General features: G+C 58.7%; 2 protein-coding genes and 1 pseudogene across 2 annotated transcripts; all 3 read left to right on the top strand.

Moving 5' to 3' along the window:
- Positions 1 to 5,372: 5,372 nt before the first annotated feature.
- On the top strand, positions 5,373 to 7,685 carry LOC133264577 (acrosin-like; the record flags this gene model as incomplete). Its single annotated transcript, XM_061444408.1, has 4 exons — positions 5,373 to 5,485; positions 5,982 to 6,253; positions 6,635 to 6,783; positions 7,326 to 7,685. Coding segments are annotated over 4 exons (894 nt in total), but the record flags the coding sequence as incomplete, so codon positions are not given.
- A 6,647-nt stretch (positions 7,686 to 14,332) lies between these two features.
- LOC133264575 (acrosin-like) lies at positions 14,333 to 17,182 on the top strand. Its single transcript, XM_061444406.1, has 5 exons — positions 14,333 to 14,412; positions 14,782 to 14,982; positions 15,479 to 15,744; positions 16,132 to 16,280; positions 16,823 to 17,182. The coding sequence occupies exons 1-5, from the start codon at positions 14,333 to 14,335 to the stop codon at positions 17,180 to 17,182; spliced, it is 1,056 nt and encodes a 351-aa protein (XP_061300390.1).
- A 4,642-nt stretch (positions 17,183 to 21,824) lies between these two features.
- Positions 21,825 to 26,559, top strand: LOC133264578 (acrosin-like; annotated as a pseudogene).
- The last annotated feature ends 1,026 nt before the right edge of the window (positions 26,560 to 27,585 follow it).

Raw genomic sequence — 27,585 nt, 5'->3', positions numbered from 1 at the left:
TAATCCTGAAAGTCCTGCATGGGAAGGCGCCTGCCCTTCAAGAACCTGGGACGAGGCTGTGCTTGTGTTCCCACAGGTAAAGGACCTCGCTGGGTCCCTGCAGGATGGGCTCCTCCACTCTTGTCTTCTGCCTCTTCCTCACAACAGGACTGCCCCTGCCGTGGCTTCCGCCCAGCCACAAGAGAGCATCTGCAGCCAATGGACAGGACAAGACGCCCTGTGCCTGCCGGGTGCCAGAGCCAGGAGTGCTTTCAGGCTGCTGTGGGATGCCTGGGTGGGGGCTGGCATTCCCTCAGCTGCTCCAGCAATGGCAGCCTCGGTTCCTGGGCACACGGGGGATGCTGGGGGTACAACAACCAGGAGCTCTTTACAGCCACAAGAGATTCCTCTGTTAACACTGTAAAATGGATCTGGATCTGCATTTTCTTTCTAGAGCTCAAGCCCAGTTGTGAGTGCAGAAAGTGAACTGTTCTTTCCCTGTTCATCTGCTAGGGTAGGAGCACGAGGGAGAAACTTGTATTAAGAGGGTTGGTTTTGTTCGTTTTCATTGGCTTAGGCAGTTTCTGATTGATGGAGCCCCAGCACGAGCATGGATAAAGTGGGGTTTGGAGGCACAGGGCTGTAAGAGACATGGGGTCCACATGGATGCTACCACAAGAGGCAGCCAGGATGAAGCTGGGTGGCAGGGGGTCACTGTAGGGATGCTGCGGACAGGATGGGGACAGGTCGCACAGGCTGGCAGCAAGGTGGCATCTGATGGCTGGGAAAGGCTCCCTGAGAGCTGCAGCACAGGGACAGCAGCCAGGCCCTGCTGGACCACAGCCACCAGCACTGGGGCACCGACAGCATCCAGACTGGGGAGGTTATAGCAACAGCCAGGGGTGCAAGCTGTGGGCACCCAGAGCCACTGGTTGGGGTGGGGCCCAGTGGTGGCACTGGGGCAGCGCTGAGGGCCAACCTCTTGCTGCCCCATCCCCATTTAACCCAAGAAGTTCTCTGTCCCCATCCAGCCCTGTGTCCCCACAACCTGTCCTGCACCAGTGTCACCGGCAAAAGGCAGCAGTTTCACCCCCAGAACCACCTCAGCCTGGACACTTCCCTGCACCATAGGTGATGCTTGGCATCCCCAGGCTGCTGGAGCAGTGACCGCCCTGTGGCCCCACGCTGTGGGACAGCCCATGGGGCCAGCAGGCCCCTGCCCCTATCAACTGTCAGCAGTGCCTGGGGTGCAGAGCCCACACGGGGCAGGGGCTCCAGGGCCCTGCACGAGCCCCCACGCTGCTCCCTGCAGATGGATTTTCTCCCAGCTCCTCCGCAGCCGGGATCCAAGCATGGAAAACCGTCACTGCCGGCGGCTGCGGGAGGCAGCGCTGGGCTCCCCCCGCCCCGCCTCCTCCTCCACAGCCCCCCCTTAATGAGGCAGAGGAACCAGGAGCAGCCTGGAAGGTTGAACTGGAAGCTGGGAGCAAGCAAAGGGGACACGGAATGGGGGACACGGAATGGGGGAGAGAGCAGGGACTGGGGGGTGACTGTGGGAAGCAGAAAGGCTGAAGGGGATCGTGGTGGGGCTGCAAGGAGGGCGTAGAGGAAGGAAGAAATCTGGTAACCGGGTTAGGGACATGGGGAGGGATCCAGGAGCCATCAGCATAAGAGCTGCGTTGGCTGGGGGGTGCGAGCAGGAGGGACAGGGGTGAGTTCTTTGGGTCTCCTCTTGCTGCCCTTCCGGGTGCTGTTCCCCCAACGAGGCTCTGAGGAAGACAAGAGCAGAGAAGCAGATGGGGCAGCTCCTGGGCAACAGCAGCAAACCCAGAGCCCCTTCCCGAAGAGGATCTGTGAGTTACATCAGAGTGATTCGTGTCAGCAACTCAGGGGTCCTAGCGATCATTGCACTTTGTGTGGAGATGGAATCCCTTGTGATCACTGTGCTATGTGCAAAGGGTATGGTAAGTGTCCCTGTCAATACCACAGTGAGGAGGAAGAAGAACCAAGGGAATAATTCCCCTGGGTCAACCGCAATATTGTGCACAGAAATGTTTTGTTCATTGTTTAAAGTGCGTGAATGTGCTTAGAAAAAGGGGGGCTAGGTAACTTAGAGATATGTCCTGTTACAGAACGTTGTGAAACCTGTGCGCTGAACAAATGAACACATCAGGAGTGGAATTTATGGGGGCTAAGATGGCGGTCAGACTTGTGAGAGACATCATATTTCTTGACCCGGAGACAAGACCCCAACAAGAGGTGGAGAAGCCCGGGAAAAGAAGACAACAGGATTGGCTGAAACCCAAGAAGCCCGGGAAAAGAAGACAACAGGATTGGCTGAAACCCAAGAAGCCCGGGAAAAGAAGACAACAGGATTGGCTGAAACCCAAGAAGCCCGGGAAACCCCAAAGTGTAAGAGACTATCCCCAGCAGTTCCCGGTGTGCCGTCTCGCGCGGGGCGGGGCGGAGCGGAGCCTCCCCGGCGCACCCAGCGCTGCTTGCTTCTTGTCTCTCGATATTAATTACAGTAAAAATCAATTAAAACAGATTGGCGAGGTTCTTCTAACAGCACGATACGTGGAAAAACATTAAAACAGAAGCGGAAAATCGAGGTGCTGTGAACCTGCCCCACAGCCTGAATGCTCCACATCCCGTCCGGCACGAGGCGAACCGCGGGCTGGACGGCGGGGAGGAAAACGGCGCTCCCGCGGGAGCCCAGCGGAGGCTGCGGCGGCGGCTCCCCTCCGGCCGAGGGGCTGCGCCCGGTGGCGGCGGGACAAGGAGCTGCGGAGCACGGGCGCGCCGCCTCCACCTCCCCGCTGCCGCGAGCTCCCTCACTCGCCCGGCGGCGGCAGCAGCAGGCTCCGGCGGGCTCCCCCCATTGCCTGCCCGCGGGCAGAGGGCTCTGATACTCGCCCGCCCCTCGCCTTTGTGTGCTCCGGCAGGCGCCAAGATGCGCGCTGCGGGGCGGCGGGGGGTCCACTCCTCCCGGTGAGAGGCGGGAAGAAACCCAGCCTCTGCCCCGCAGGTTTTTCACCCCCAGCAATGGTCTGTTAACAGAGAACGATTCAGTCAAACACGCTACCCTTCAACACAGAGCTGCCATAGACTTTGTGCTATTAGCTCAAGGACGCGGTTGGCAAGGCTGTGACAGAACGTGTTACATGAACCTGTCTGATCGTTCTGAGTCTGCCCATGATGCAATTCAACGCCTGCTTTAGAACACTGCCATCCCATTGGAATCTTTCTGCCTTTTGCCTTAGCGTTTTCTAGCAGCTGCTGCGAATGGGCACGCTCCAACATCTCTTTTACAGGGCACAAGTCCATACAGCTTTGGAGGGGAGGTGGGAGTTCAAATGGTGCCAAAACCATGGAACTCGGGGGGCATGGGGGGCGGTGGGGGGGGAGGGTGGGAAAAGAAGGGATTGGAAAGGGCTTGGGGCAGAAGGAATGGAGTTTGTGGGCCGTTCCTGGAAGCGGGCATGATTGGATGGGGCTTGGAGCATACTGCTCTATGGAAGGCGTCCCTGCCCATGGCAGGGGCTGGAGCTGCATGAGCTTTAAGGTGCCTTCAACCCGACCCATTCCACGACTCCGTGGCTCCATGACTCCATGATCCCACACCCCTGTGCTGCAGTGTGGATGTTCTCTGGTGTATGTGTTATCAATATTGTAGCCAATTGCGGTTTCAAGTATAGGTTTTACTAAACTGAGTAAGCGATAGCAGATAAAACAGCGCTGAGTGCCCCAGGGAGTCCCCCGCTCTGCCCAAGACGCGCACACGCCGTCCCTGGGAGGTGATCCTTTATCTTTTTCGGTTCAAGGCCCCAGCCAATCCTGTCGCCCCTCCTCACTCGGATGTTGACGTGGCTCTTCCCCATTGGTTCCCTTTCTTGCAGGGGTCTCATTACCGAGAAGTTTCGGGAGGTTTCGAGAAGCGTCCACTGCCAGCCTCCTCCCCGTCGCAGCCCCCTCCCCTCAAGCGTTGCAACAAGACACCACTTCGAGCCACCCAGCCCCCTTTTCTCTCTCACAATCCCGCGCAACAATACAACTGACCTCCCCCCCCCCCATTACTTGCAGAGTACAACAGGTACAGAGTCAGAAAGGAGAACTGTTTCACATAACGACAGCCACAGAGAGCCTCCTTCCCCCCAAACTTCTTCATCAACAAACCCCACGCATTACATATGGATCTTAGGAATGAGCTGGTGGCACAAGGGAGCTCCAGAATATCCCACAAACAGAGCATCCCATAGGGATTCAGAGCATCCAACAGGGCTCCAGAGCATCCCATAGGGATTCAGAGCACCCTGAAAGCAGAGTGTCCAATAGGGGTTAAGAGCATCCCACAGGGATTCACAGCATCCCACAAGAAGAGCAGCCCACAGGGCTCCAGAGCATTCCACAGAGCTCCAGAGCATCCCACAGGGATTCAGATCACCCCAAGCCCATCAGAACCACGCCCATCTCCATATGCCCCCCGCATTGAACCCCCTATGGATCCCCCCATGGAAGCCTCCCCATGGACCCCCCCCTCCCTCCCATGGAACCTGCCTCTCTATGACATCAGCCCCAGCACAAAGGGACCTGCATCCAGCACCCGTATCCCTGTGGCAGTTGCGCTTTGGGCGCAGTGGTGCTTGCAGCGCCTTGGTTGCAGCTCCTTGGTTGCAGCTCCTTGGTTGCAACTCCTTGGTAGCAGCTCCTTGGTAGCAGCTTCTTGGTAGTCACTCTTTGCTTGCAACTCCTTGGTAGCAGCTCCTTGGTTGCAGCTCCTTGGTTGCAGCTCCTTGGTAGCAGCTCCTTGGTTGCAGGTCTTTGGTGGCAGCTCCTTGGTGTCGCCCTTAGCAGTGATGGCAGCGAGGGCTTTGCTCCGTGTCCTCATCCTGCTGCTCTTGGCCCGGCTGGTGCATGGCTCCTGGGACAGCTGTGGGTGAGTGGCCCCAGGCTCTGGGGCTCCTGGTATTCCACAGGGAGATACTGCTGCTCCCAACCATGGTCACACCAATGGGGTGGTGAGCTTGGGGGAGCACCACTTCCTTGCCATCACCCCATGCGGTGGCAAAGCGCAGCTATGGGGCACCCCATAGGGTCCCCTGACCCTGAAGCACCCTATGGGGCAAGATGCTGCTCATCTATTGGGCGCCTCAGAGGGTCCCTTGTCCCTGAAGCACCCTATGGGGCAAGATGATGCTCATCTATTGGGCGCCCCATAGGGTCCCTTGTCCCTGCAGCACCCTATGGGGTCGGACAATGCTCTCCCTTCATGCCTAACCATCAAATGTTGGGCTTGTGCTTCCAGAGGGACCTGCGGTATCCGTCCCATGGCTGATTACTATGGGATGTCGCGCATCGTCGGAGGCGTGGATGCGCAGCAGGGCGCCTGGCCATGGATGGTCAGCATCCAGGTCCCCACGGCCAATGGCTCTTTGCACATCTGCGGGGGGTCCCTCATCACCCCCCACTGGGTCCTCACGGCCGCTCACTGCTTCGTCGGGCAAAAGTAAGGGGGAGAAGGGATTCCAGCCATAGGGAATAGCCAAGGAGCAGCTCCCATCCCGTCCCCTTCCCCATCCTGGATGCACTGGGAAGAGCGCTCAGGAGAAGGCTGCTTCCAGCTTGACAGCCCTTGAGCCTGAGGCGCGCTGGGGCAGTGCTTTCCTTTGGGAAGCAGCAGGAATGTGGCTGCTTCCCACCCCTCTTCTCCATAGAATGGAATGGAATGGATCATGGAATGGGTTGGGTTGCAAAGGAGCTGGGGATCATCCACTTCCAGCCGCTTGCCATGGGCAGGGATGCCGTCCATAGGGCAGCTTGCTCCAAGCCTGCCTTGAGCACTGCCAGGGATGGAGCATCCAAACCTTCTCCTTCCATCCCATCTCAGTACCCCAGCGCCCTCATAGGGAATCCCTTCCCTATCTCCACCCTGCAATTCCCAGTCGGAACCCATCACCCCTTGTCCTACGGCTCTAACCCCTTGCTCTTCCACTGCCTCCCAGCTTCACCACGGATTGGTTTGTGATGGTCGGAATCACGGACCTGGCTCGGGCCAATTCCGAGACCCAGAAGCGTTGGATCCGGCAGGTCGTGGTCCATGAATATTACACCAGCATCTCCGGCGGCTTCGACATCGCCTTGCTGGAGCTGGACCAGCCGGTGCAGTGCGGCTACCACGTGCAGCTCGCCTGCCTGCCCGATGCGACGCTCAGGCTATCCCAGCTCTCCGAGTGCTTCGTCAGCGGATGGGGCGCGACGGAGGCCAGGAGTGAGTGCCCGACGGCCCCGTTGGCCTTGGAATGCCGGGTCATGGATTCATGGAATGGGATGGAAGGGAGGGTAAAGCTCATCCAGGTCTATTGGAGGTTGCTCCGACTGGGGATGGAGCCTCCCAGCCTTCTCCATCCAGCCCATCCCACTGTCCCACCGCTTCCTTCTCTCCAACCTGAGCATCCCTGGTTCACTTGGAACCCATCACCCCTTGGCCCATCGCTGAAGGTCCTCCCCTGTCCTCCTTACGCTGAGGATGCAGAGCAAAGGGGATGCAGCCCAGGCCATAGGGGGTGTTGATGGCTCCCATTGAGCTTCTCAGCCCCCAGTACCCTCAAATCCATCCCTTGTCCCCCTAATCCTGACCCCCTTTGTGTCCCCACAGCGGGGGCATCGTCCCCATCAGCCCTGCAGGAGGCCAAGGTGCCCCTCATCAATGTCAAGCTCTGCAATAGCAGCCAATGGTACCGAGGGGCCATCAAGAGACACAACCTCTGCGCTGGGTACCCGCAGGGTGGCATCGACACCTGCCAGGTAGGGATGTGCCACTGGGGCTCCCTTCTCTTCTCCCATCTGCAGGGCCTTGCTCTGCATCCCCCTTTATCCCAGCTTCGGAAACACATCCGGCTCCTGGTCCGTCATCCCTGCGCAGGGACCATAGAGCTTGGAGCTTTCAGAGCATCGAGATTCCACCACTAAACCATGTCATGAGCATGGATTCATGGAATGCTTTAGGTTGGGAAGGAGCTTAAAGCATCCAGTTCTAAGCAAGGGGCAGGGACGCCTTCCATTAGACCAGCTAGCTCCAAGCCCCATCCATCCTTCTCCATCCTACCCATGCCAGTGTCCCACCACCCTCATAGGGAACAACTTCTTATCTCCAACCCAAACTCCCCTGTTCCAGTGGGAAGCCATCAGCCCTCGTCCTATGGCTCCAATCCATGCTGAAGGTCCCTCTCCGCGCCCAAATGATGAAGGAGAACCCTTCCGTCCCCATAGGCTGACAGTGGTGGTCCCCTCCGGCATTGCCATGGCGACCCATCCCCATCCTCATCCTCTCTCCTTCTCCTCCATAGGGTGACAGCAGCGGTCCCCTCATGTGCCGGGAGAAGCGCGCCAACTTCTACTGGGTTGTGGGGCTGACGAGCTGGGGCCGCGGCTGCGCCAGGGCCAAGAAACCGGGGGTCTACACCTCGACGCAGCACTTCCACGACTGGATCCTCTACCAGCTGAGGACGTTCCGCTCCGCGGCAGCCTCCGCGACGCCCCCGACATGGAGCCACCAGCACGTCTCCCATACCCCCGTCCAGGAGACGATGCCGGCGCCCACGGCCTCGAGCACCAGTGGCTTCTGCTACTTCCCAGTCCGGGTGCTGTTGGAATTCATCACTCGGGTGCAGGAGTTGCTGCAGGCTCTAAGGGGGGAGAAGTCTTGAGGAACGGCATCGCTTGCACGTGGCTCGAGCTTCAGTAAAGTTGCCTTATTTTCCCACAGAGAGGATGCTTTGCATGCCCACCTCTTCTTCTGGTCCATGGGGAGGGATGGGGATGAGGGATGGAGGGCAGGGAACAGTGGGAAGCAGGAGCTGGGAAGCAGGAAATCAACCAGGTTGGGAAAGACCTTCAGGAGCATCAAGTCCAGTCATTGCCCCACCATTAAAACAGGGCATGAAGAGGGAGGGGGGACAGCTTCCATTAGACCTGGTTGCTCTGAGCCCCATCCGTCCTTCTCCATCCAACCCATCCCAGAGTCCCAGCACCCTCACTTCCTTATCTCCAACCTGAACTTCCCTGTTCCAGTTGGAACCCATCACCCCTTGTCCTATGGCTGCAATCCATGCTGAAGGCTGCTCTCCACACCCAAATGATGAAGGAGAACCCAACCTTCCATGGTTCTGCTTCTTCCCTGCATCCAGCTGGAGCATCCCACTTCATCCCTGCATCCAACTGGAGCATCCCACTTTTTCAGGGCATCCCCCTCTCCTCCATCACTGCTCAGTGGACATCTGCCCAACAAGGCATTAAGCTCATCCCAGCACCCGGGGGGGTGCCCCTTGGGTCTCTTCCATTGGGTGTCGTGTGCGCTCCCCCCTACTCCTCCCCCACCCCCCTCGCCATAGTGAACATTCAAAGCTCAATGAAGGGGGGACACCCTCATCCATCACCCTGGTAGGGGGGGCATTAATGTCATAGGGGGGTCCATAAGGGGAGGAGGTTTAAGCTTCAAGCCCTGGGGTGATTTGGAGTGGGGACACACTTAGGTCCAGAGAGACCCCCCCCAAAATGGGTTGGGTGGTTCTGGACTGGGGGGGGGGGGGGGGTGTGTCCCGGTTTTGAGGGGGGCCATGGTTGGAAGCAGGCATTGGGGAGGTGCTACAGGGGGGGGTGGGGGGGGTGTGATGGGGGGGCACCCATTTCCAGCAGGTTTTTCTGGGGGGAGTCCCAGTACCCGCTGGTGGGGGTCCTAAGGGAGAGCCCATTGGGGGGGGTCACAGCACCCACTGGTGTTGGGGTCACAACACCCACTGGTGGGTGTCCAATTGGGAGGTCCCATAGGCCGGGGTCCCAGCAGCCAGTGTGGGGGGGCACCGTGAAGAGATCCCAGAACCCATGGCGGGGGTTCTCAAGGGTTGGTCCCAGAACCCAGTATGAGGAATCCCATGGGGGGGTTTGCCAGCACCCATTAGGGAGGTCCAATGGGAGAGCCCATGCGGGGGGTCCCAGCACCCATTAGTGGGGGTCCCATAGGGGGATGCCAGCAGCGATGGGAGGGGTCCAATGAGGTAATGCTATGGGGGGGGGGTCCTAGCACCCATTGGCAGGGGTCTAATAGGGAGGTTCCCTGGGATTTTGTATGGATTTGTCTCTTGTAAAAGAGATGTTGGAGCGTGCCCGTTCGCAGCAGCTGCTAGAAAATGCTAAGGCAAAAGGCAGAAAGATTCCCATGGGATGGCACTGTTCTAAAGGAGGCATTGACAGCAGATGCCTGGAACAGAACAGGGCAGGTCAGGGTTAACCCCCGAGCGTGCACAGTGGAAGTGCGTTCTGTTTGGGCTGGTTTCAATGGCTGGATGGAGGATGGAGCTCCTGTGCAGCGCCAGGGCCGGGTTCTAAGGCTGTGAGCAGGGGAGAGCTCCTGTTAAAGTGCGTAATCCTGAAAGTCCTGCATGGGAAGGCGCCTGCCCTTCAAGAACCTGGGACGAGGCTGTGCTTGTGTTCCCACAGGTAAAGGACCTCGCTGGGTCCCTGCAGGATGGGCTCCTCCACTCTTGTCTTCTGCCTCTTCCTCACAACAGGACTGCCCCTGCCGTGGCTTCCGCCCAGCCACAAGAGAGCATCTGCAGCCAATGGACAGGACAAGACGCCCTGTGCCTGCCGGGTGCCAGAGCCAGGAGTGCTTTCAGGCTGCTGTGGGATGCCTGGGTGGGGGCTGGCATTCCCTCAGCTGCTCCAGCAATGGCAGCCTCGGTTCCTGGGCACACGGGGGATGCTGGGGGTACAACAACCAGGAGCTCTTTACAGCCACAAGAGATTCCTCTGTTAACACTGTAAAATGGATCTGGATCTGCATTTTCTTTCTAGAGCTCAAGCCCAGTTGTGAGTGCAGAAAGTGAACTGTTCTTTCCCTGTTCATCTGCTAGGGTAGGAGCACGAGGGAGAAACTTGTATTAAGAGGGTTGGTTTTGTTCGTTTTCATTGGCTTAGGCAGTTTCTGATTGATGGAGCCCCAGCACGAGCATGGATAAAGTGGGGTTTGGAGGCACAGGGCTGTAAGAGACATGGGGTCCACACGGATGCTACCACAAGAGGCAGCCAGGATGAAGCTGGGTGGCAGGGGGTCACTGTAGGGATGCTGCGGACAGGATGGGGACAGGTCGCACAGGCTGGCAGCAAGGTGGCATCTGATGGCTGGGAAAGGCTCCCTGAGAGCTGCAGCACAGGGACAGCAGCCAGGCCCTGCTGGACCACAGCCACCAGCACTGGGGCACCGACAGCATCCAGACTGGGGAGGTTATAGCAACAGCCAGGGGTGCAAGCTGTGGGCACCCAGAGCCACTGGTTGGGGTGGGGCCCAGTGGTGGCACTGGGGCAGCGCTGAGGGCCAACCTCTTGCTGCCCCATCCCCATTTAACCCAAGAAGTTCTCTGTCCCCATCCAGCCCGGTGTCCCCACAACCTGTCCTGCACCAGTGTCACCGGCAAAAGGCAGCAGTTTCACCCCCAGAACCACCTCAGCCTGGACACTTCCCTGCACCATAGGTGATGCTTGGCATCCCCAGGCTGCTGGAGCAGTGACCGCCCTGTGGCCCCACGCTGTGGGACAGCCCATGGGGCCAGCAGGCCCCTGCCCCTATCAACTGTCAGCAGTGCCTGGGGTGCAGAGCCCACACGGGGCAGGGGCTCCAGGGCCCTGCACGAGCCCCCACGCTGCTCCCTGCAGATGGATTTTCTCCCAGCTCCTCCGCAGCCGGGATCCAAGCATGGAAAACCGTCACTGCCGGCGGCTGCGGGAGGCAGCGCTGGGCTCCCCCCGCCCCGCCTCCTCCTCCACAGCCCCCCCTTAATGAGGCAGAGGAACCAGGAGCAGCCTGGAAGGTTGAACTGGAAGCTGGGAGCAAGCAAAGGGGACACGGAATGGGGGACACGGAATGGGGGAGAGAGCAGGGACTGGGGGGTGACTGTGGGAAGCAGAAAGGCTGAAGGGGATCGTGGTGGGGCTGCAAGGAGGGCGTAGAGGAAGGAAGAAATCTGGTAACCGGGTTAGGGACATGGGGAGGGATCCAGGAGCCATCAGCATAAGAGCTGCGTTGGCTGGGGGGTGCGAGCAGGAGGGACAGGGGTGAGTTCTTTGGGTCTCCTCTTGCTGCCCTTCCGGGTGCTGTTCCCCCAACGAGGCTCTGAGGAAGACAAGAGCAGAGAAGCAGATGGGGCAGCTCCTGGGCAACAGCAGCAAACCCAGAGCCCCTTCCCGAAGAGGATCTGTGAGTTACATCAGAGTGATTCGTGTCAGCAACTCAGGGGTCCTAGCGATCATTGCACTTTGTGTGGAGATGGAATCCCTTGTGATCACTGTGCTATGTGCAAAGGGTATGGTAAGTGTCCCTGTCAATACCACAGTGAGGAGGAAGAAGAACCAAGGGAATAATTCCCCTGGGTCAACCGCAATATTGTGCACAGAAATGTTTTGTTCATTGTTTAAAGTGCGTGAATGTGCTTAGAAAAAGGGGGGCTAGGTAACTTAGAGATATGTCCTGTTACAGAACGTTGTGAAACCTGTGCGCTGAACAAATGAACACATCAGGAGTGGAATTTATGGGGGCTAAGATGGCGGTCAGACTTGTGAGAGACATCATATTTCTTGACCCGGAGACAAGACCCCAACAAGAGGTGGAGAAGCCCGGGAAAAGAAGACAACAGGATTGGCTGAAACCCAAGAAGCCCGGGAAAAGAAGACAACAGGATTGGCTGAAACCCAAGAAGCCCGGGAAAAGAAGACAACAGGATTGGCTGAAACCCAAGAAGCCCGGGAAAAGAAGACAACAGGATTGGCTGAAACCCAAGAAGCCCGGGAAAAGAAGACAACAGGATTGGCTGAAACCCAAGAAGCCCGGGAAACCCCAAAGTGTAAGAGACTATCCCCAGCAGTTCCCGGTGTGCCGTCTCGCGCGGGGCGGGGCGGAGCGGAGCCTCCCCGGCGCACCCAGCGCTGCTTGCTTCTTGTCTCTCGATATTAATTACAGTAAAAATCAATTAAAACAGATTGGCGAGGTTCTTCTAACAGCACGATACGTGGAAAAACATTAAAACAGAAGCGGAAAATCGAGGTGCTGTGAACCTGCCCCACAGCCTGAATGCTCCACATCCCGTCCGGCACGAGGCGAACCGCGGGCTGGACGGCGGGGAGGAAAACGGCGCTCCCGCGGGAGCCCAGCGGAGGCTGCGGCGGCGGCTCCCCTCCGGCCGAGGGGCTGCGCCCGGTGGCGGCGGGACAAGGAGCTGCGGAGCACGGGCGCGCCGCCTCCACCTCCCCGCTGCCGCGAGCTCCCTCACTCGCCCGGCGGCGGCAGCAGCAGGCTCCGGCGGGCTCCCCCCATTGCCTGCCCGCGGGCAGAGGGCTCTGATACTCGCCCGCCCCTCGCCTTTGTGTGCTCCGGCAGGCGCCAAGATGCGCGCTGCGGGGCGGCGGGGGGTCCACTCCTCCCGGTGAGAGGCGGGAAGAAACCCAGCCTCTGCCCCGCAGGTTTTTCACCCCCAGCAATGGTCTGTTAACAGAGAACGATTCAGTCAAACACGCTACCCTTCAACACAGAGCTGCCATAGACTTTGTGCTATTAGCTCAAGGACGCGGTTGGCAAGGCTGTGACAGAACGTGTTACATGAACCTGTCTGATCGTTCTGAGTCTGCCCATGATGCAATTCAACGCCTGCTTTAGAACACTGCCATCCCATTGGAATCTTTCTGCCTTTTGCCTTAGCGTTTTCTAGCAGCTGCTGCGAATGGGCACGCTCCAACATCTCTTTTACAGGGCACAAGTCCATACAGCTTTGGAGGGGAGGTGGGAGTTCAAATGGTGCCAAAACCATGGAACTCGGGGGGCATGGGGGGCGGTGGGGGGGGGAGGGTGGGAAAAGAAGGGATTGGAAAGGGCTTGGGGCAGAAGGAATGGAGTTTGTGGGCCGTTCCTGGAAGCGGGCATGATTGGATGGGGCTTGGAGCATACTGCTCTATGGAAGGCGTCCCTGCCCATGGCAGGGGCTGGAGCTGCATGAGCTTTAAGGTGCCTTCAACCCGACCCATTCCACGACTCCGTGGCTCCATGACTCCATGATCCCACACCCCTGTGCTGCAGTGTGGATGTTCTCTGGTGTATGTGTTACCAATATTGTAGCCAATTGCGGTTTCAGGTATAGGTTTTACTAAACTGAGTAAGCGATAGCAGATAAAACAGCGCTGAGTGCCCCAGGGAGTCCCCCGCTCTGCCCAAGACGCGCACACGCCGTCCCTGGGAGGTGATCCTTTATCTTTTTCGGTTCAAGGCCCCAGCCAATCCTGTCGCCCCTCCTCACTCGGATGTTGACGTGGCTCTTCCCCATTGGTTCCCTTTCTTGCAGGGGTCTCATTACCGAGAAGTTTCGGGAGGTTTCGAGAAGCGTCCACTGCCAGCCTCCTCCCCGTCGCAGCCCCCTCCCCTCAAGCGTTGCAACAAGACACCACTTCGAGCCACCCAGCCCCCTTTTCTCTCTCACAATCCCGCGCAACAATACAACTGACCTCCCCCCCCCCCATTACTTGCAGAGTACAACAGGTACAGAGTCAGAAAGGAGAACTGTTTCACATAACGACAGCCACAGAGAGCCTCCTTCCCCCCAAACTTCTTCATCAACAAACCCCACGCATTACATATGGATCTTAGGAATGAGCTGGTGGCACAAGGGAGCTCCAGAATATCCCACAAACAGAGCATCCCATAGGGATTCAGAGCATCCAACAGGGCTCCAGAGCATCCCATAGGGATTCAGAGCACCCTGAAAGCAGAGTGTCCAATAGGGGTTAAGAGCATCCCACAGGGATTCACAGCATCCCACAAGAAGAGCAGCCCACAGGGCTCCAGAGCATTCCACAGAGCTCCAGAGCATCCCACAGGGATTCAGATCACCCCAAGCCCATCAGAACCACGCCCATCTCCATATGCCCCCCGCATTGAACCCCCTATGGATCCCCCCATGGAAGCCTCCCCATGGACCCCCCCCTCCCTCACATGGAACCTGCCTCTCTATGACATCAGCCCCAGCACAAAGGGACCTGCATCCAGCACCCGTATCCCTGTGGCAGTTGCGCTTTGGGCGCAGTGGTGCTTGCAGCGCCTTGGTTGCAGCTCCTTGGTTGCAGCTCCTTGGTTGCAACTCCTTGGTAGCAGCTCCTTGGTAGCAGCTTCTTGGTAGTCACTCTTTGCTTGCAACTCCTTGGTAGCAGCTCCTTGGTTGCAGCTCCTTGGTAGCAGCTCCTTGGTTGCAGCTCCTTGGTTGCAGCTCCTTGGTTGCAGGTCTTTGGTGGCAGCTCCTTGGTGTCGCCCTTAGCAGTGATGGCAGCGAGGGCTTTGCTCCGTGTCCTCATCCTGCTGCTCTTGGCCCGGCTGGTGCATGGCTCCTGGGACAGCTGTGGGTGAGTGGCCCCAGGCTCTGGGGCTCCTGGTATTCCACAGGGAGATACTGCTGCTCCCAACCATGGTCACACCAATGGGGTGGTGACCTTGGGGGAGCACCACTTCCTTGCCATCACCCCATGCGGTGGCAAAGCGCAGCTATGGGGCACCCCATAGGGTCCCCTGACCCTGAAGCACCCTATGGGGCAAGATGCTGCTCATCTATTGGGCGCCTCAGAGGGTCCCTTGTCCCTGAAGCACCCTATGGGGCAAGATGATGCTCATCTATTGGGCGCCCCATAGGGTCCCTTGTCCCTGCAGCACCCTATGGGGTCGGACAATGCTCTCCCTTCATGCCTAACCATCAAATGTTGGGCTTGTGCTTCCAGAGGGACCTGCGGTATCCGTCCCATGGCTGATTACTATGGGATGTCGCGCATCGTCGGAGGCGTGGATGCGCAGCAGGGCGCCTGGCCATGGATGGTCAGCATCCAGGTCCCCACGGCCAATGGCTCTTTGCACATCTGCGGGGGGTCCCTCATCACCCCACACTGGGTCCTCACGGCCGCTCACTGCTTCGTCGGGCAAAAGTAAGGGGGAGAAGGGATTCCAGCCATAGGGAATAGCCAAGGAGCAGCTCCCATCCCGTCCCCTTCCCCATCCTGGATGCACTGGGAAGAGCGCTCAGGAGAAGGCTGCTTCCAGCTTGACAGCCCTTGAGCCTGAGGCGCGCTGGGGCAGTGCTTTCCTTTGGGAAGCAGCAGGAATGTGGCTGCTTCCCACCCCTCTTCTCCATAGAATGGAATGGAATGGATCATGGAATGGGTTGGGTTGCAAAGGAGCTGGGGATCATCCACTTCCAGCCGCTTGCCATGGGCAGGGATGCCGTCCATAGGGCAGCTTGCTCCAAGCCTGCCTTGAGCACTGCCAGGGATGGAGCATCCAAACCTTCTCCTTCCATCCCATCTCAGTACCCCAGCGCCCTCATAGGGAATCCCTTCCCTATCTCCACCCTGCAATTCCCAGTCGGAACCCATCACCCCTTGTCCTACGGCTCTAACCCCTTGCTCTTCCACTGCCTCCCAGCTTCAGCACGGATTGGTTTGTGATGGTCGGAATCACGGACCTGGCTCGGGCCAATTCCGAGACCCAGAAGCGTTGGATCCGGCAGGTCGTGGTCCATGAATATTACACCAGCATCTCCGGCGGCTTCGACATCGCCTTGCTGGAGCTGGACCAGCCGGTGCAGTGCGGCTACCACGTGCAGCTCGCCTGCCTGCCCGATGCGACGCTCAGGCTATCCCAGCTCTCCGAGTGCTTCGTCAGCGGATGGGGCGCGACGGAGGCCAGGAGTGAGTGCCCGACGGCCCCGTTGGCCTTGGAATGCCGGGTCATGGATTCATGGAATGGGATGGAAGGGAGGGTAAAGCTCATCCAGGTCTATTGGAGGTTGCTCCGACTGGGGATGGAGCCTCCCAGCCTTCTCCATCCAGCCCATCCCACTGTCCCACCGCTTCCTTCTCTCCAACCTGAGCATCCCTGGTTCACTTGGAACCCATCACCCCTTGGCCCATCGCTGAAGGTCCTCCCCTGTCCTCCTTACGCTGAGGATGCAGAGCAAAGGGGATGCAGCCCAGGCCATAGGGGGTGTTGATGGCTCCCATTGAGCTTCTCAGCCCCCAGTACCCTCAAATCCATCCCTTGTCCCCCTAATCCTGACCCCCTTTGTGTCCCCACAGCGGGGGCATCGTCCCCATCAGCCCTGCAGGAGGCCAAGGTGCCCCTCATCAATGTCAAGCTCTGCAATAGCAGCCAATGGTACCGAGGGGCCATCAAGAGACACAACCTCTGCGCTGGGTACCCGCAGGGTGGCATCGACACCTGCCAGGTAGGGATGTGCCACTGGGGCTCCCTTCTCTTCTCCCATCTGCAGGGCCTTGCTCTGCATCCCCCTTTATCCCAGCTTCGGAAACACATCCGGCTCCTGGTCCGTCATTCCTGCGCAGGGACCATAGAGCTTGGAGCTTTCAGAGCATCGAGATTCCACCACTAAACCATGTCATGAGCATGGATTCATGGAATGCTTTAGGTTGGGAAGGAGCTTAAAGCATCCAGTTCTAAGCAAGGGGCAGGGACGCCTTCCATTAGACCAGCTAGCTCCAAGCCCCATCCATCCTTCTCCATCCTACCCATGCCAGTGTCCCACCACCCTCATAGGGAACAACTTCTTATCTCCAACCCAAACTCCCCTGTTCCAGTGGGAAGCCATCAGCCCTCGTCCTATGGCTCCAATCCATGCTGAAGGTCCCTCTCCGCGCCCAAATGATGAAGGAGAACCCTTCCGTCCCCATAGGCTGACAGTGGTTGTCCCCTCCGGCATTGCCATGGCGACCCATCCCCATCCTCATCCTCTCTCCTTCTCCTCCATAGGGTGACAGCGGCGGTCCCCTCATGTGCCGGGAGAAGCGCGCCAACTTCTACTGGGTTGTGGGGCTGACGAGCTGGGGCCGCGGCTGCGCCAGGGCCAAGAAACCGGGGGTCTACACCTCGACGCAGCACTTCCACGACTGGATCCTCTACCAGCTGAGGACGTTCCGCTCCGCGGCAGCCTCCGCGACGCCCCCGACATGGAGCCACCAGCACGTCTCCCATACCCCCGTCCAGGAGACGATGCCGGCGCCCACGGCCTCGAGCACCAGTGGCTTCTGCTACTTCCCAGTCCGGGTGCTGTTGGAATTCATCACTCGGGTGCAGGAGTTGCTGCAGGCTCTAAGGGGGGAGAAGTCTTGAGGAACGGCATCGCTTGCACGTGGCTCAAGCTTCAGTAAAGTTGCCTTATTTTCCCACAGAGAGGATGCTTTGCATGCCCACCTCTTCTTCTGGTCCATGGGGAGGGATGGGGATGAGGGATGGAGGGCAGGGAACAGTGGGAAGCAGGAGCTGGGAAGCAGGAAATCAACCAGGTTGGGAAAGACCTTCAGGAACATCAAGTCCAGTCATTGCCCCACCATTAAAACAGGGCATGAAGAGGGAGGGGGGACAGCTTCCATTAGAGCTGGTTGCTCTGAGCCCCATCCGTCCTTCTCCATCCAACCCATCCCAGAGTCCCAGCACCCTCACTTCCTTATCTCCAACCTGAACTTCCCTGTTCCAGTTGGAACCCATCACCCCTTGTCCTATGGCTGCAATCCATGCTGAAGGCTGCTCTCCACACCCAAATGATGAAGGAGAACCCAACCTTCCATGGTTCTGCTTCTTCCCTGCATCCAGCTGGAGCATCCCACTTCATCCCTGCATCCAACTGGAGCATCCCACTTTTTCAGGGCATCCCCCTCTCCTCCATCACTGCTCAGTGGACATCTGCCCAACAAGGCATTAAGCTCATCCCAGCACCCGGGGGGGTGCCCCTTGGGTCTCTTCCATTGGGTGTCGTGTGCGCTCCCCCCTACTCCTCCCCCACCCCCCTCGCCATAGTGAACATTCAAAGCTCAATGAAGGGGGGACACCCTCATCCATCACCCTGGTAGGGGGGGCATTAATGTCATAGGGGGGTCCATAAGGGGAGGAGGTTTAAGCTTCAAGCCCTGGGGTGATTTGGAGTGGGGACACACTTAGGTCCAGAGAGACCCCCCCCAAAATGGGTTGGGTGGTTCTGGACTGGGGGGGGGGGGTGTGTCCCGGTTTTGAGGGGGGCCATGGTTGGAAGCAGGCATTGGGGAGGTGCTACGGGGGGGGTGGGGGGGGTGTGATGGGGGGGCACCCATTTCCAGCAGGTTTTTCTGGGGGGAGTCCCAGTACCCGCTGGTGGGGGTCCTAAGGGAGAGCCCATTGGGGGGGGTCACAGCACCCACTGGTGTTGGGGTCACAACACCCACTGGTGGGTGTCCAATTGGGAGGTCCCATAGGCCGGGGTCCCAGCAGCCAGTGTGGGGGGGCACCGTGAAGAGATCCCAGAACCCATGGCGGGGGTTCTCAAGGGTTGGTCCCAGAACCCAGTATGAGGAATCCCATGGGGGGGTTTGCCAGCACCCATTAGGGAGGTCCAATGGGAGAGCCCATGCGGGGGGTCCCAGCACCCATTAGTGGGGGTCCCATAGGGGGATGCCAGCAGCGATGGGAGGGGTCCAATGAGGTAATGCTATGGGGGGGGGGGTCCTAGCACCCATTGGCAGGGGTCTAATAGGGAGGTTCCCTGGGATTTTGTATGGATTTGTCTCTTGTAAAAGAGATGTTGGAGCGTGCCCGTTCGCAGCAGCTGCTAGAAAATGCTAAGGCAAAAGGCAGAAAGATTCCCATGGGATGGCACTGTTCTAAAGGAGGCATTGACAGCAGATGCCTGGAACAGAACAGGGCAGGTCAGGGTTAACCCCCGAGCGTGCACAGTGGAAGTGCGTTCTGTTTGGGCTGGTTTCAATGGCTGGAAGGAGGATGGAGCTCCTGTGCAGCGCCAGGGCCGGGTTCTAAGGCTGTGAGCAGGGGAGAGCTCCTGTTAAAGTGCGTAATCCTGAAAGTCCTGCATGGGAAGGCGCCTGCCCTTCAAGAACCTGGGACGAGGCTGTGCTTGTGTTCCCACAGGTAAAGGACCTCGCTGGGTCCCTGCAGGATGGGCTCCTCCACTCTTGTCTTCTGCCTCTTCCTCACAACAGGACTGCCCCTGCCGTGGCTTCCGCCCAGCCACAAGAGAGCATCTGCAGCCAATGGACAGGACAAGACGCCCTGTGCCTGCCGGGTGCCAGAGCCAGGAGTGCTTTCAGGCTGCTGTGGGATGCCTGGGTGGGGGCTGGCATTCCCTCAGCTGCTCCAGCAATGGCAGCCTCGGTTCCTGGGCACACGGGGGATGCTGGGGGTACAACAACCAGGAGCTCTTTACAGCCACAAGAGATTCCTCTGTTAACACTGTAAAATGGATCTGGATCTGCATTTTCTTTCTAGAGCTCAAGCCCAGTTGTGAGTGCAGAAAGTGAACTGTTCTTTCCCTGTTCATCTGCTAGGGTAGGAGCACGAGGGAGAAACTTGTATTAAGAGGGTTGGTTTTGTTCGTTTTCATTGGCTTAGGCAGTTTCTGATTGATGGAGCCCCAGCACGAGCATGGATAAAGTGGGGTTTGGAGGCACAGGGCTGTAAGAGACATGGGGTCCACACGGATGCTACCACAAGAGGCAGCCAGGATGAAGCTGGGTGGCAGGGGGTCACTGTAGGGATGCTGCGGACAGGATGGGGACAGGTCGCACAGGCTGGCAGCAAGGTGGCATCTGATGGCTGGGAAAGGCTCCCTGAGAGCTGCAGCACAGGGACAGCAGCCAGGCCCTGCTGGACCACAGCCACCAGCACTGGGGCACCGACAGCATCCAGACTGGGGAGGTTACAGCAACAGCCAGGGGTGCAAGCTGTGGGCACCCAGAGCCACTGGTTGGGGTGGGGCCCAGTGGTGGCACTGGGGCAGCGCTGAGGGCCAACCTCTTGCTGCCCCATCCCCATTTAACCCAAGAAGTTCTCTGTCCCCATCCAGCCCGGTGTCCCCACAACCTGTCCTGCACCAGTGTCACCGGCAAAAGGCAGCAGTTTCACCCCCAGAACCACCTCAGCCTGGACACTTCCCTGCACCATAGGTGATGCTTGGCATCCCCAGGCTGCTGGAGCAGTGACCGCCCTGTGGCCCCACGCTGTGGGACAGCCCATGGGGCCAGCAGGCCCCTGCCCCTATCAACTGTCAGCAGTGCCTGGGGTGCAGAGCCCACACGGGGCAGGGGCTCCAGGGCCCTGCACGAGCCCCCACGCTGCTCCCTGCAGATGGATTTTCTCCCAGCTCCTCCGCAGCCGGGATCCAAGCATGGAAAACCGTCACTGCCGGCGGCTGCGGGAGGCAGCGCTGGGCTCCCCCCGCCCCGCCTCCTCCTCCACAGCCCCCCCCTTAATGAGGCAGAGGAACCAGGAGCAGCCTGGAAGGTTGAACTGGAAGCTGGGAGCAAGCAAAGGGGACACGGAATGGGGGACACGGAATGGGGGAGAGAGCAGGGACTGGGGGGTGACTGTGGGAAGCAGAAAGGCTGAAGGGGATCGTGGTGGGGCTGCAAGGAGGGCGTAGAGGAAGGAAGAAATCTGGTAACCGGGTTAGGGACATGGGGAGGGATCCAGGAGCCATCAGCATAAGAGCTGCGTTGGCTGGGGGGTGTGAGCAGGAGGGACAGGGGTGAGTTCTTTGGGTCTCCTCTTGCTGCCCTTCCGGGTGCTGTTCCCCCAACGAGGCTCTGAGGAAGACAAGAGCAGAGAAGCAGATGGGGCAGCTCCTGGGCAACAGCAGCAAACCCAGAGCCCCTTCCCGAAGAGGATCTGTGAGTTACATCAGAGTGATTCGTGTCAGCAACTCAGGGGTCCTAGCGATCATTGCACTTTGTGTGGAGATGGAATCCCTTGTGATCACTGTGCTATGTGCAAAGGGTATGGTAAGTGTCCCTGTCAATACCACAGTGAGGAGGAAGAAGAACCAAGGGAATAATTCCCCTGGGTCAACCGCAATATTGTGCACAGAAATGTTTTGTTCATTGTTTAAAGTGCGTGAATGTGCTTAGAAAAAGGGGGGCTAGGTAACTTAGAGATATGTCCTGTTACAGAACGTTGTGAAACCTGTGCGCTGAACAAATGAACACATCAGGAGTGGAATTTATGGGGGCTAAGATGGCGGTCAGACTTGTGAGAGACATCATATTTCTTGACCCGGAGACAAGACCCCAACAAGAGGTGGAGAAGCCCGGGAAAAGAAGACAACAGGATTGGCTGAAACCCAAGAAGCCCGGGAAAAGAAGACAACAGGATTGGCTGAAACCCAAGAAGCCCGGGAAAAGAAGACAACAGGATTGGCTGAAACCCAAGAAGCCCGGGAAACCCCAAAGTGTAAGAGACTATCCCCAGCAGTTCCCGGTGTGCCGTCTCGCGCGGGGCGGGGCGGAGCGGAGCCTCCCCGGCGCACCCAGCGCTGCTTGCTTCTTGTCTCTCGATATTAATTACAGTAAAAATCAATTAAAACAGATTGGCGAGGTTCTTCTAACAGCACGATACGTGGAAAAACATTAAAACAGAAGCGGAAAATCGAGGTGCTGTGAACCTGCCCCACAGCCTGAATGCTCCACATCCCGTCCGGCACGAGGCGAACCGCGGGCTGGACGGCGGGGAGGAAAACGGCGCTCCCGCGGGAGCCCAGCGGAGGCTGCGGCGGCGGCTCCCCTCCGGCCGAGGGGCTGCGCCCGGTGGCGGCGGGACAAGGAGCTGCGGAGCACGGGCGCGCCGCCTCCACCTCCCCGCTGCCGCGAGCTCCCTCACTCGCCCGGCGGCGGCAGCAGCAGGCTCCGGCGGGCTCCCCCCATTGCCTGCCCGCGGGCAGAGGGCTCTGATACTCGCCCGCCCCTCGCCTTTGTGTGCTCCGGCAGGCGCCAAGATGCGCGCTGCGGGGCGGCGGGGGGTCCACTCCTCCCGGTGAGAGGCGGGAAGAAACCCAGCCTCTGCCCCGCAGGTTTTTCACCCCCAGCAATGGTCTGTTAACAGAGAACGATTCAGTCAAACACGCTACCCTTCAACACAGAGCTGCCATAGACTTTGTGCTATTAGCTCAAGGACGCGGTTGGCAAGGCTGTGACAGAACGTGTTACATGAACCTGTCTGATCGTTCTGAGTCTGCCCATGATGCAATTCAACGCCTGCTTTAGAACACTGCCATCCCATTGGAATCTTTCTGCCTTTTGCCTTAGCGTTTTCTAGCAGCTGCTGCGAATGGGCACGCTCCAACATCTCTTTTACAGGGCACAAGTCCATACAGCTTTGGAGGGGAGGTGGGAGTTCAAATGGTGCCAAAACCATGGAACTCGGGGGGCATGGGGGGCGGTGGGGGGGGAGGGTGGGAAAAGAAGGGATTGGAAAGGGCTTGGGGCAGAAGGAATGGAGTTTGTGGGCCGTTCCTGGAAGCGGGCATGATTGGATGGGGCTTGGAGCATACTGCTCTATGGAAGGCGTCCCTGCCCATGGCAGGGGCTGGAGCTGCATGAGCTTTAAGGTGCCTTCAACCCGACCCATTCCACGACTCCGTGGCTCCATGACTCCATGATCCCACACCCCTGTGCTGCAGTGTGGATGTTCTCTGGTGTATGTGTTATCAATATTGTAGCCAATTGCGGTTTCAAGTATAGGTTTTACTAAACTGAGTAAGCGATAGCAGATAAAACAGCGCTGAGTGCCCCAGGGAGTCCCCCGCTCTGCCCAAGACGCGCACACGCCGTCCCTGGGAGGTGATCCTTTATCTTTTTCGGTTCAAGGCCCCAGCCAATCCTGTCGCCCCTCCTCACTCGGATGTTGACGTGGCTCTTCCCCATTGGTTCCCTTTCTTGCAGGGGTCTCATTACCGAGAAGTTTCGGGAGGTTTCGAGAAGCGTCCACTGCCAGCCTCCTCCCCGTCGCAGCCCCCTCCCCTCAAGCGTTGCAACAAGACACCACTTCGAGCCACCCAGCCCCCTTTTCTCTCTCACAATCCCGCGCAACAATACAACTGACCTCCCCCCCCCCATTACTTGCAGAGTACAACAGGTACAGAGTCAGAAAGGAGAACTGTTTCACATAACGACAGCCACAGAGAGCCTCCTTCCCCCCAAACTTCTTCATCAACAAACCCCACGCATTACATATGGATCTTAGGAATGAGCTGGTGGCACAAGGGAGCTCCAGAATATCCCACAAACAGAGCATCCCATAGGGATTCAGAGCATCCAACAGGGCTCCAGAGCATCCCATAGGGATTCAGAGCACCCTGAAAGCAGAGTGTCCAATAGGGGTTAAGAGCATCCCACAGGGATTCACAGCATCCCACAAGAAGAGCAGCCCACAGGGCTCCAGAGCATTCCACAGAGCTCCAGAGCATCCCACAGGGATTCAGATCACCCCAAGCCCATCAGAACCACGCCCATCTCCATATGCCCCCCGCATTGAACCCCCTATGGATCCCCCCATGGAAGCCTCCCCATGGACCCCCCCCTCCCTCCCATGGAACCTGCCTCTCTATGACATCAGCCCCAGCACAAAGGGACCTGCATCCAGCACCCGTATCCCTGTGGCAGTTGCGCTTTGGGCGCAGTGGTGCTTGCAGCGCCTTGGTTGCAGCTCCTTGGTTGCAGCTCCTTGGTTGCAACTCCTTGGTAGCAGCTCCTTGGTAGCAGCTTCTTGGTAGTCACTCTTTGCTTGCAACTCCTTGGTAGCAGCTCCTTGGTTGCAGCTCCTTGGTTGCAGCTCCTTGGTAGCAGCTCCTTGGTTGCAGGTCTTTGGTGGCAGCTCCTTGGTGTCGCCCTTAGCAGTGATGGCAGCGAGGGCTTTGCTCCGTGTCCTCATCCTGCTGCTCTTGGCCCGGCTGGTGCATGGCTCCTGGGACAGCTGTGGGTGAGTGGCCCCAGGCTCTGGGGCTCCTGGTATTCCACAGGGAGATACTGCTGCTCCCAACCATGGTCACACCAATGGGGTGGTGACCTTGGGGGAGCACCACTTCCTTGCCATCACCCCATGCGGTGGCAAAGCGCAGCTATGGGGCACCCCATAGGGTCCCCTGACCCTGAAGCACCCTATGGGGCAAGATGCTGCTCATCTATTGGGCGCCTCAGAGGGTCCCTTGTCCCTGAAGCACCCTATGGGGCAAGATGATGCTCATCTATTGGGCGCCCCATAGGGTCCCTTGTCCCTGCAGCACCCTATGGGGTCGGACAATGCTCTCCCTTCATGCCTAACCATCAAATGTTGGGCTTGTGCTTCCAGAGGGACCTGCGGTATCCGTCCCATGGCTGATTACTATGGGATGTCGCGCATCGTCGGAGGCGTGGATGCGCAGCAGGGCGCCTGGCCATGGATGGTCAGCATCCAGGTCCCCACGGCCAATGGCTCTTTGCACATCTGCGGGGGGTCCCTCATCACCCCACACTGGGTCCTCACGGCCGCTCACTGCTTCGTCGGGCAAAAGTAAGGGGGAGAAGGGATTCCAGCCATAGGGAATAGCCAAGGAGCAGCTCCCATCCCGTCCCCTTCCCCATCCTGGATGCACTGGGAAGAGCGCTCAGGAGAAGGCTGCTTCCAGCTTGACAGCCCTTGAGCCTGAGGCGCGCTGGGGCAGTGCTTTCCTTTGGGAAGCAGCAGGAATGTGGCTGCTTCCCACCCCTCTTCTCCATAGAATGGAATGGAATGGATCATGGAATGGGTTGGGTTGCAAAGGAGCTGGGGATCATCCACTTCCAGCCGCTTGCCATGGGCAGGGATGCCGTCCATAGGGCAGCTTGCTCCAAGCCTGCCTTGAGCACTGCCAGGGATGGAGCATCCAAACCTTCTCCTTCCATCCCATCTCAGTACCCCAGCGCCCTCATAGGGAATCCCTTCCCTATCTCCACCCTGCAATTCCCAGTCGGAACCCATCACCCCTTGTCCTACGGCTCTAACCCCTTGCTCTTCCACTGCCTCCCAGCTTCAGCACGGATTGGTTTGTGATGGTCGGAATCACGGACCTGGCTCGGGCCAATTCCGAGACCCAGAAGCGTTGGATCCGGCAGGTCGTGGTCCATGAATATTACACCAGCATCTCCGGCGGCTTCGACATCGCCTTGCTGGAGCTGGACCAGCCGGTGCAGTGCGGCTACCACGTGCAGCTCGCCTGCCTGCCCGATGCGACGCTCAGGCTATCCCAGCTCTCCGAGTGCTTCGTCAGCGGATGGGGCGCGACGGAGGCCAGGAGTGAGTGCCCGACGGCTCCGTTGGCCTTGAAATGCCGGGTCATGGATTCATGGAATGGGATGGAAGGGAGGGTAAAGCTCATCCAGGTCTATTGGAGGTTGCTCCGACTGGGGATGGAGCCTCCCAGCCTTCTCCATCCAGCCCATCCCACTGTCCCACCGCTTCCTTCTCTCCAACCTGAGCATCCCTGGTTCACTTGGAACCCATCACCCCTTGGCCCATCGCTGAAGGTCCTCCCCTGTCCTCCTTACGCTGAGGATGCAGAGCAAAGGGGATGCAGCCCAGGCCATAGGGGGGTGTTGACGGCTCCCATTGAGCTTCTCAGCCCCCAGTACCCACAAATCCATCCCTTGTCCCCCCTAATCCTGACCCCCTTTGTGTCCCCACAGCGGGGGCATCGTCCCCATCAGCCCTGCAGGAGGCCAAGTGCCCCTCATCAATGACAAGCTCTGCAATAGCAGCCAATGGTACCGAGGGGCCATCAAGAGACACAACCTCTGCGCTGGGTAACCGCAGGGTGGCATCGACACCTGCCAGGTAGGGATGTGCCACTGGGGCTCCCTTCTCTTCTCCCATCTGCAGGGCCTTGCTCTGCATCCCCCTTTATCCCAGCTTCGGAAACACATCCGGCTCCTGGTCCGTCAGTCCTGCGCAGGGACCATAGAGCTTGGAGCTTTCAGAGCATCGAGATTCCACCACTAAACCATGTCATGAGCATGGATTCATGGAATGCTTTAGGTTGGGAAGGAGCTTAAAGCATCCAGTTCTAAGCAAGGGGCAGGGACGCCTTCCATTAGACCAGCTAGCTCCAAGCCCCATCCATCCTTCTCCATCCTACCCATGCCAGTGTCCCACCACCCTCATAGGGAACAACTTCTTATCTCCAACCCAAACTCCCCCTGTTCCAGTGGGAAGCCATCAGCCCTCGTCCTATGCTCCAATCCATGCTGAAGGTCCCTCTCCGCGCCCAAATGATGAAGGAGAACCCTTCCGTCCCCATAGGCTGACAGTGGTTGTCCCCTCCGGCATTGCCATGGCGACCCATCCCCATCCTCATCCTCTCTCCTTCTCCTCCATAGGGTGACAGCGGCGGTCCCCTCATGTGCCGGGAGAAGCGCGCCAACTTCTACTGGGTTGTGGGGCTGACGAGCTGGGGCCGCGGCTGCGCCAGGGCCAAGAAACCGGGGGTCTACACCTCGGAGCAGCACTTCCACGACTGGATCCTCTACCAGCTGAGGACGTTCCGCTCCGCGGCAGCCTCCGCGACGCCCCCGACATGGAGCCACCAGCACGTCTCCCATACCCCCGTCCAGGAGCCGATGCCGGCGCCCACGGCCTCGAGCACCAGTGGCTTCTGCTACTTCCCAGTCCGGGTGCTGTTGGAATTCATCACTCGGGTGCAGGAGTGCTGCAGGCTCTAAGGGGGAGAAGTCTTGAGGAACGGCATCGCTTGCACGTGGCTCGAGCTTCAGTAAAGTTGCCTTATTTTCCCACAGAGAGGATGCTTTGCATGCCCACCTCTTCTTCTGGTCCATGGGGAGGATGGGGATGAGGGATGGAGGGGCAGGGAACAGTGGGAAGCAGGAGCTGGGAAGCAGGGAAATCAACCAGGTTGGGAAAGACCTTCAGGAGCATCAAGTCCAGTCATTGCCCCACCATTAAAACAGGGCATGAAGAGGGAGGGGGACAGCTTCCATTAGAGCTGGTTGCTCTGAGCCCCTCCGTCCTTCTCCATCCAACCCATCCCAGAGTCCCAGCACCCTCACTTCCCTTATCTCCAACCTGAACTTCCCTGTTCCAGTTGGAACCCATCACCCCTTGTCCTATGGCTGCAATCCATGCTGAAGGCTGCTCTCCACACCCAAATGATGAAGGAGAACCCAACCTTCCATGGTTCTGCTTCTTCCCTGCATCCAGCTGGAGCATCCCACTTCATCCCTGCATCCAGCTGATCATCCCACTTCATCCCTGCATCCAGCTGGAGCATCCCACTTCATCCCCTGCATCCAACTGGAGCATCCCACTTTTCAGGGCATCCCCCTCTCCTCCATCACTGCTCAGTGGACATCTGCCCAACAAGGCATTAAGCTCATCCAGCACCCGGGGGGGTGCCCCTTGGGTCTCTTCCATTGGGTGTCGTGTGCGCTCCCCCCTACTCCTCCCCCACCCCCCTCGCCATAGTGAACATTCAAAGCTCAATGAAGGGGGACACCCTCATCCATCTCCCTGGTAGGGGGGGCATTTAATGTCATAGGGGGGTCCATAAGGGGAGGAGGTTTAAGCTTCAAGCCCTGGGGTGATTTGGAGTGGGGACACACTTAGGTCCAGAGAGACCCCCCCAAAATGGGTTGGGTGGTTCTGGACTGGGGGGGGGGGGGGGTGGGGGGGTGTCCCGGTTTTGAGGGGGGCCATGGTTGGAAGCAGGCATTGGGGAGGTGCTACAGGGG

This window comes from Pezoporus flaviventris, unplaced genomic scaffold, assembly GCF_033815535.1.
Source record: "Pezoporus flaviventris isolate CSIRO_AGI_PZ_B2104156 unplaced genomic scaffold, CSIRO_AGI_Pfla_v1 ptg000858l, whole genome shotgun sequence".
NCBI classification, from domain to species: Eukaryota; Metazoa; Chordata; class Aves; order Psittaciformes; family Psittacidae; genus Pezoporus; species Pezoporus flaviventris.
The sequence above is the reverse complement of the archived record's forward strand: the minus strand, read 5'-3'. Positions and strand labels throughout refer to the sequence as shown.